At 40.3% G+C, this 9,134-nt stretch overlaps 1 protein-coding gene across 5 annotated transcripts in view; it reads right to left on the bottom strand.

Annotated features, from left to right (window-relative positions):
- Nucleotides 1–888: 888 nt before the first annotated feature.
- Nucleotides 889–9,134, bottom strand: part of LOC122822785 (E3 ubiquitin-protein ligase BRE1B-like) — a 19,574-nt gene continuing 11,328 nt past the window's right edge. For 4 of the 5 annotated variants that reach the window (XM_044101702.1, XM_044101701.1, XM_044101706.1 and 1 more), the window contains exons 16-20: nucleotides 3,991–4,203; nucleotides 3,078–3,203; nucleotides 2,795–2,935; nucleotides 2,124–2,225; nucleotides 889–1,321 (exon numbers count right to left, since the gene is read on the bottom strand). In XM_044101702.1, coding sequence (XP_043957637.1) covers nucleotides 1,145–1,321; nucleotides 2,124–2,225; nucleotides 2,795–2,935; nucleotides 3,078–3,203; nucleotides 3,991–4,203 — 759 coding nt within the window. In that variant the 3' untranslated portion in view covers nucleotides 889–1,144. The remainder of the gene's footprint in view (nucleotides 1,322–2,123; nucleotides 2,226–2,794; nucleotides 2,936–3,077; nucleotides 3,204–3,990; nucleotides 4,204–9,134) is intronic. The other variant, XM_044101705.1, reaches the window with a different exon arrangement.

Here is a 9,134-nt window from a genome sequence, read left to right as displayed (position 1 = left end):
AGGCGTCGTCAATGCAAAGACGCAACACAAACCCGGCAGTTTGGACTTTCTGTTGGAAACACGTTCAGGTTTCAGCTCCACTGGCTCCCATCTGCAACGTTCAGCTTCCTGCTGCAGCTTCGATCCCATTGATCACAAGATTGAGCAAATTGAGGGACGAAAATAAATGAGCTGAAGTAAAAAGTACTTGCTCTCAGAAGAGGTGCATCTTTTCAGCAGCATAAATCTGTTTATTTGACTGAACTGCAATAGAAACCGAATGTTACTGCAGGCGGAAAAGACGACAAATAGGAAATGGTGGGCGGATTTTTTTAAATGGGCAAATTAAAAATACAGAAAAAGACTCGTTTATTTATAAAGTAATAAATATAAGTTTTGTGTTACGATGAGGTTTATCAGCTGTAGAAACTGGTTCATTTTGCCAAACTAATGGAAACAAGAGGACAGGAAGTGGGAGGAGGATGATGGCGCAGTTTGTTTTTTTAATGCGGAAATTGAAAGTGTGAAAATAAATTTGCTTAATTGTAAAGAGCCAATTTTGAAAAAACAAACATTTTTCCATGTAAAAGTTTTGCAGTAGGATGATGTGAAGTTTTTGGCTGCAGAAAACCGTTAATTTTGCTAAAAATACCATGAAACATTTTCACAACCGGATGTTACTACTGGGGGAAACGACAAAGAAGACGACAGGAAGTGATGATGATGGAAAGTACGAAAATCAATTTGCCAAATGGGAACACGCCAATGTTTTTTAAAACACTAGTTTTTCTACAAAAAAAACATTTTTTATAGAAAAACTAGCTTGCGCTACGGCTAAGGCTGTTTTTCAGCCGTAGAAATAGTTGCATTTGAAAACATTTTTTTCTGGAATGACTAGTTCTAGTAAAATAAAAGTTCAACATGTGAGAACGTCTCTTCCCTCACAGGTGTGTGTTTATTAAACCAGCTCGTAACACACTCAGGCAGATAAATCACCATGTTTGGTCACCAAATGGAAAGAAATCTGGTAAAACGAGTCTTTTCCAAAGATTAAAAATGTCTGAGTAAATCTGCAGTCCTCCTGCTCCCCCTCTGGTCTCTTCTCTCCTTTGGTTCAGTCTCTCCTCTCTCTCTCTCTCTCTCTCTGTGTCTCTCGCTCGGCCGCTCAGGTGATGTAGATGCGGTGGAAGTCGTTGGCTCCGAAGGCGCAGTTGCACTTGGGGCATTTCCTCTGCCGGGTGTCGTAGCGCATCTTCAGACACTCGTAGCAGAAGACGTGGAAACACTTGGTGAGGACGGTCTCCTTGTCCCGCGTGTTGCAGCAGGGGCAGCGCAGCTTGGCCTGAGCAGGGAGTTCAAACCGTCACAAAAGTAACCCAGTACGGAGATACATTGGTGCCAGAAAAAAATATTTGAATCTGAAAAATCTTTTTGAACTTGTTTTTTAGTTTTAAATATTTTTTTCAGCTTCAAAACATTTTTTAAGTAGCAAATACATTTTTTCCAATTTCATTTTTTTAACTTCATGCCAACAATTTAGCTCCATAAAACTAAAATGAAACTTTTTTTCAGTTTTAAGACTTAAAAAAAAATTCTTTTTCCCCGTTTTTAAATTAATCTAGGTTTAAAAAAAATAAAAATTTTTTTTTTTTTTCAGTTTAAAAACTTTTTTCTAGTTTCAAAATAATTATTCAATTTTGAGTCTTTTTTCAATTCAAAAACATTACAACCACAACTTAGCCTCATTTAACTAAAATTAAACTTTTTATTTTAGTCTCGTTCTTTTTTTTTTTTTACCGTCAGTTTTTTACAGTTTAAAAAAAGTACAAACTGTATGACCCCAATTTAACTCCAGAAAGTTGAAATGAAATGTTTCCTTTTAATTTTAAAAATAGTTTTTCAGTTTCAAATTTGGTTTAGAGAAAATTTTCTGCATCTCTAAAATGAAGCAGCTACAAAAATCACAGTCTGTGAAATTGAGAAGAAAAATATCAAAGCTTATCAATTTTACAGATACAAATCTGAAAAGTGTGGCGTGTGCTTACCTTTTAACATCTTTATGCATGCCACACATTTCAGATTTTAATTTGTATCAAACTGAAAACCGCATTTGGTTTTTCCTCCACTGTATCGTTTCTGCTCACCTTGTACTGGTTGATCTCCTCCTGCAGGATCTCGTCGGCGTCAGAGTAAACCTCCACCTTCTTCTGCTTCTCCAGCTTCCTCCTCAGCCGGGAAAGATCCTCCTGCAGAACCACCACAAAGTTCAGATTGTAAATAAAAATAAAATGACCCTGTTCAGATTTGACTTGTTTTACTAAAACTGAGGTTATCCTCTACAGTCAGAACAGCTTCAGTTATTCCAGCTGGAAACTGGAGAAGCTGAACATTCAGAGCCACATAAAGACAGTTACAAAGACGGGATTCCACGACTAAAGCACTAATATCTCAGCTCTAGGGAAACTCATCCATGCATATTGATTAAAGCAACAAACGTCCAGAAAACTGCAGAACAACCGAAACCCTGAGTTCCTTTAAATCAAGATGAAAACCCGTCTGTTTAGAGCTGCTTTTGATTCTTTATCACTGGAACACTTATCAATACATTTGATCTATGTTTCATTTTGATGGCATTTAAAAATTTAATATTTGTGTCAGTTTCCTAATTGGTTCCTGTAACCTGAGAGAAACTCAGATAGAGTTTCAGACATTTAAACAAAATCGAATCAATAGTTATCGATATGGACTGATTTGAAGCGTTTTGTCGGCCATGTTGCCCAGGGCAGCCTCATTCTGAGGCAGAAGCGTTTCGTACCTGCGCCCGTTTCAGGTTGCTGCTCTCCCTCTCGCGGGCGGTGCGGTTCTCCGCCACAGAGACCTGGATTTCCTTCAGCTTGGCCTGCGTGTGCTCCAGCTGCACCTTCAGGTCCTCCGCCAGCTGCGCAGCCTCCACCGCCTGCAGCGCCAAGGAAGCAATAAAACAAAAGCTAATGGTCAAATTCCTGACTGCACACGGCGCTCCGCTGGAGGGATCCATCCTGTTTACTGCAGGTTTTATAATTTCCACATTAAAAGGTGATTTCATGTTGTGTTCTCGCCTTCCTCTTGTTGAGCTCCAGGGCCTGAGTCCGGACCGCCAGCTCCTTCTCCAGGGCAGCCAGACTCGTCTGCAGGACTCCCTCCTTCTCCTCCAGCTTCTGCACCACCAGCAGCTGGGCGTCCACCTGCAGCAAGCAGCTCCAGATGTTAGACATGTCCGGCTGCATCTACAGCCAGTAAAATGCTGCTATATGGAGACACAGGAGTGCCAAATCACAATAAATGAAATTATGATTTAAATGTGTCATTAATTTATTACAACTTAAAATAATTTCTTAAATATAGAATTAATTATATGTAAAAATATAAAATTTGGAAACAATGGCTATTTCCCAGGGCGGCACTAAATGGGGCGATGTAAAAATTTTTTATTTATTTAATCTGTACATACAAGAATAATTTTTAAATAAAGCATTAATTATATCTACTAATATATAATTAGTGACAGTTTTTGATTTAGGAAACAATGGCTATTTCCCAGGGCGGCATTAAATGGGGAAAATATGAAGAAAAATAATTAAAATGTAAAATAAATACATATTAAATGTAGAATTAATCATATGTACTAATGCAAATTGTGGTAAGTTTGATATGAAAATATAAATGGGGCAATAAAAAATGTCTCCCAGTTTCCTAAATTCAAATTCCAATATACTTTATTTATCCCAAAGGGAAACTAAATGTGACTTTATCTCAAACTAATTCAAGATTATTCAGTCGTTGTAGACGGTGACAAATAAAAAAAAAAATAATTTAACAGCAGAAAATGATTTTTAATTGAAAATGTTGCTTCTTATGTCAATATATGGCGTTTAATTAAAAAAGTGATTGATTGAAATCCAGCCCCACCACTAATCAACAATCTAATTCATTTAAAATACACTGAATTCATCTCAAGCATCATTTCATCACCTGCGTTTTGAAGGTGAGAACCTGGTCCGCCAGCTCCTCCTTCTCCTCCTTCAGCAGCTTGTAGATCTGGTTGGATTTGATGCGTTCGCTCATCAGCTTGAAGTTGGCATCGTCTTTCTCACGCAGCTGCTGCAGCAGCCTGCTGTTCTGCTCCTGCATGTCTTCGAAGGCCTGGCCCGTCACATCCATCTCGCTCAGCAGCGCCTCCTCCTCCTCAAGAGAAACACAGCAGCTGGTGTTCACTGGGAGCAGTGGGAACGCTCATCTGGAAACCAGTTTATGGACACTCAGGGTTTTTTTAAATTCTCTAATTTTACTGAAGCCAGTTCATTCACCAGTTTAGTTCCTCTAGTGAACCTCTGACTGAACTTCTGATAGCGAGGCAGGAGGATTTCATTATTGTAGACCAGAAAACAAGAGTCTGGCCACCAGGTGGCAGCAGTGCTCAGAATAATCAGGATTCCAACAGGAACCCAGTAGAAGAAGTGGCCTGCAGTCATAACACACTTTATTCTCACATTGTTACGACTTTATTCTGATTATAACTATTCTCCCAATTTTACAACTTTCTTATATTATTAAGACTTTCTCGTAACTTCACGACGTTCTCGTAACTTCACGACGTTCTCGTAACTTCACGACGTTCTCGTAACTTCACGACGTTCTCGTAACTTCACGACGTTCTCGTAACTTCACGACGTTCTCGTAACTTCACGACTTTCAGAACTTCCACGACGTTCTCAGAACTTCACGGCTCGTAACTTCACGCAGCGTTCAGTAACTTCAACGACTTTCTCGTAACTTCCACGGCGTTCTCAGAACTTCACGACGCGTTCACCGTACTTCGACTTTCTCGTAACTTCACGACTTTCTCGTAACTTCACGACTTTCTCGTAACTTCACGACTTTCTCGTAACTTCACGACTTTCTCGTAACTTCACGACGTTCTCGTAACTTCACGACGTTCTCGTAACTTCACGACGTTCTCGTAACTTCACGACTTTCTCGTAACTTCACGACTTTCTCGTAACTTCACGACTTTCTCGTAACTTCACGACGTTCTCGTAACTTCACGACGTTCTCGTAACTTCACGACTTTCTACTCGTAGCATCATGACTTTATTCTCACTTTATGACAGGGAGGTAAAAACGTTTACAATCTCTGGAGGACGTGACAGAAAGTAACAGAATCGCTGCTCCAGTGTGAAACGACCCGTTTGTAATTAATTTCCTTCATTGTTTCCAGGGATGAGGTAAAATTGGCATTATGGGAAGATTCCTCCCTGATGGAGAAAACAAATGCTACATCTTAAAAGGACACAACAGAAAAGTGATTCTGCACTAAACAAATGTTTGTGTATAATAAAGTTTCTTAAACATGTGCATCTTGTTACTTTTAAAGCTAAAACCAGTAAAAGCTTCATGTTCGGAGAACACATGTTTCCTCTTCCTGCAGCTCAGATTCCCATAAAGCAACATATGTGCATGTTTTAGATTTAATGCCTCCAGTGTTCTGTGGATTCGGACTCGGCCGGGCCGGCCCGGTGCTAACGTGTGTTCTGGGTGATGCCGTCACGTTAAACACATGTGTGAACTTCCTCTGCAAAGAGGAAACCCGAGCTTCAACAAGCCTTTAGATTTACGCTTCTAAAAGCCTCTGCAGAACTGAAACGTTTAATTTTATTTAAAATGTTCATCTTGCTGCAATGAATCCTTCAAATTAAAGCGTCTTTGTTTGGGGTGATGCTACCATGGCTTCCAATAAAGGGCAGGAAAATAAACAGAAAGATTGTTTTTGACAGAAAACAGACTGAGTGAACCACAGCGTCGGTTCTGTTGGACCTCAGAAGAACCTCTGGGTAACTTCTCATCACAACGGACAGAAGTCACATCTGGGGTCATCAAGGTCTAAGAGTCCTAATTAATATCCAGATGTTCCTAATACCTGAGGTAATAATTAGCATTAGCTATCAAAATTATTGACGTCACGCTCTCCGGAGCTCCGCCCACTCCGCCATGACGGACGTCACACCAACCAGTGCGCTCCTTCAACGCCCGTCTAACAACAGTCATCTGGCAGACTGACGCCGCTTTTATTCACTTTATTTAGCTTTAAAAATGTTCACAGCTGCACTAACAGACCAGGATACAAACCAAAGCTGCCATTTCACTGTGTAACTTTTAACGAGGAAAGATGGCGGCCATGACAGCAGCCGTCAGTCACAATGACCGTCGGTCCTCAGTGTAACCCTGGAGTTACAGTGATTAACGTTCATAGACTTTATAAGCAAGTGTGATTAGAGAGATAATTCCAATATCGCATTAGAGAGAAGATACGTCTCTAACCTTTGTAACCATGGAGACGATGCCGCACCGTCATGTAGCCTAGCATGTATGAAAAAACTGGTTAGCATCTGGTCTTTAGTTTGTATTTTGCTCCGGGAAACGGCGTGTAGTGATGTAGATCATGGACTATTTATCGTCCAGTAACATTCGTTATCGTGACATCAGATGAACAGAAACAAAACTGAAGTTATTATCTTAGGACCTAAAAGAGAAACGCTCTAGAGTCCGCACACAGATTCAGACATTACAGCTGCAAACCAGCGGACATGAACCTTCACATAAAGACAGTTTCAAAGACGGCCTTTGACATTTTCAGTACCAGAAAGATCCAGAAAAACTCATTAGTTTGTTTCACACTTCATCTATTAAACTGGTCCTGAAAAGGTTTTCTGAAACCTGAGAAACACTGAGTTCCTTTAGAATAAGGCTAAAGTCCCAGCTGTTTGGAGCTGCCTTTGATTAATAATCACTGGAACATTGATCAATCAGTTTGATGAGTATTTGCTTGGTCATTTCGATGATGCCAGTTGACAAGAAGTTATATATTGTTGTTTGGCTTCTGTTATGTTTTATGGTGTAAAACACTTTGAACTGCAAATGTGCAATACAAATAAACTTTATTTCAGGTTGTTAAGAGTTTAAAGCTATTTATTTCTTTACCCAAAACAAACAAAAACAAAATCCCATCACTACAAGCCACCATTACATTTACTGCTTAAATGATCCAGCAGCTGTGTCTGATTATAAAACCATGTTTGTAGAAACAATTGATTCGTTTTCTACCCAGAGATCCTCAGATATGAACTTCATTCTGAGTGTTTCAGGGCAGATTAGGATTAAAAAGATAATCTAACATCTGGATGGACGTCAGTGTCGGATCTGGAAAACTAACTGGACTTTCTTCCTCCACTTTTAAACGCTCATCCTGGAATATTTATCATAACTCAGCAGCTTCAATTAAAGATTCAGCACATTAAGGCATTATTAATGGAACACAGAGCGTTTCAGTGATTCAAGAGTCACTTTAGAGGAACACATTCGACACAAAAAACATCCATAAAACAGATCAGATGAACCCACGAGTGGCTTTTCTTTTAGCTTCCTGCAGGTTCGCTCGTTTACAAAGTTTGTAAGACACCAACAGTGTGTCATCGGGCCGGGCCGGTTCTCCATTCCTTTCATTACGTTCTGGATCACCTCCCAAGCATGAAGAGCTGCAGACAAATCACTTCTCAGCATCTGCTGCAGCTTTATCTGAGAGTTAAAAGCACACACACCCACCCACACACACGCCTGGCAGCAGAAAGTGTGAGTCAAATTAACTAATAAGCCTCTCGGCTTGATAACATTAAGGTCAACAGCTGGGTAATAACAGCGTGTTGGGCGGATCCGTTACGACCAACACCATGAGGTTACGTCCAACATTTAACCTGGGACTCATTACTGCTTCATGCATTCCTGTGCCTGATAATCTAGGATTATAAAACTTAAGAGAATGAGGTCACCAGAGGTTTTATAAGGTTGGCTCACATTTTTACTACCAACGAAGAAGAAAACACTCTTTTGTCACTCTTGTTTCTTTAGATTCACATTCAAAGGGAAAACTGAAGTTGTTTGAACTCGTGCTATTAATTTTATTAAAGAGTTTTAGATAGTGATCCGTAGACAGAAGGATCTCCTGTATCAGTCAGTGTTACAGCGACTCTTGAGAAGCTTCTGAGTGAAGACACAGTCAGGGTTGTCTGCGATTCATCATCTCCCATGGTTCCAGAACCAGAACCAGAACCAGAGCCAGTTGTCTTTATTAGCTTGTTTCAGTCTTTTTAAGTTGCTCTGGACCTCCTGATTCTCTCCTGTAGCCTTCAGACTTAACTAGCGCTAAGTCTGAAGAGAAGGATTCAGACTCAGAAACATTACTGAAACTTTCCTAAAGGGATTCTGAGAGGAAGTTCAAAGCTTCACCTTGAGGTCCAAATCAGGGGTATCTAGACACAGAAAAGAAAAAACATTCTGCAGCCTGAAATACCATCGAGACGCATCAGAACAGAGTAAACATGCTAATGCTGGTTAGCCTAGCGCCTCGAGAAACAGTGCTGCATGAAAACATCCGTCAGCTGGATCAAAGGCTGACTTTACTGGAGGCTGTACCTGAATGACGTTTGTCTGATGAAGACAAATCTGTGCCAAACTCGAGGCCTGCGGTCCAAATCCGGCCCACCAGAACTTTCTATGTGGCCGTCTGAACTAACAGTATCATGTAAAATCAAAGAATCAAAGATGTTTGAGAAATTCATTAATCTCCATGGCAACCAGTCAGCTGCAAAACGGCTGGGTGGACCTAGCCCCGCCTTCGAGGCGCAGCTCCTCCCCCACTCAGCTCCTTCAGACTAGCCAGCAGCCATTAGCTGAGCTCATTACAGGAGCTGCTGCTCAGAGCAACGCTGGTAAAAATGTTGTTAAAGGGTTAATAGAGGAGCCATGTTGGGACGACTTCCTGGAGGCGGAGCTTCAGAGAGAGCAGGAGTTCTTAAAGAGACAAAGACCCAATTTTTTATTTTCTTAGTCAAATCACAAAAGTTTCGTCTGTATTGTGCCAAATTAGATCAAGGTGAAAACATGCCAATATTTCATTTTGAATGCAGAAACAGCTATTTATTGATATTCTAATAGATTGTTAATGGATTTTATTTATACTTTCTTCCATAACCGGCCCTTTAAAGACATTTTTGATCTTAATGTTCTCCAAAATGAAACCCTGAGACAGAAAATATTAAGAGAATCCAGTAAATCCTGATCAG

The sequence above is a fragment of the Gambusia affinis genome, linkage group LG20 (assembly GCF_019740435.1).
Source record: "Gambusia affinis linkage group LG20, SWU_Gaff_1.0, whole genome shotgun sequence".
NCBI classification, from domain to species: Eukaryota; Metazoa; Chordata; class Actinopteri; order Cyprinodontiformes; family Poeciliidae; genus Gambusia; species Gambusia affinis.
This window is presented reverse-complemented; position numbering and strand designations above follow the sequence as displayed.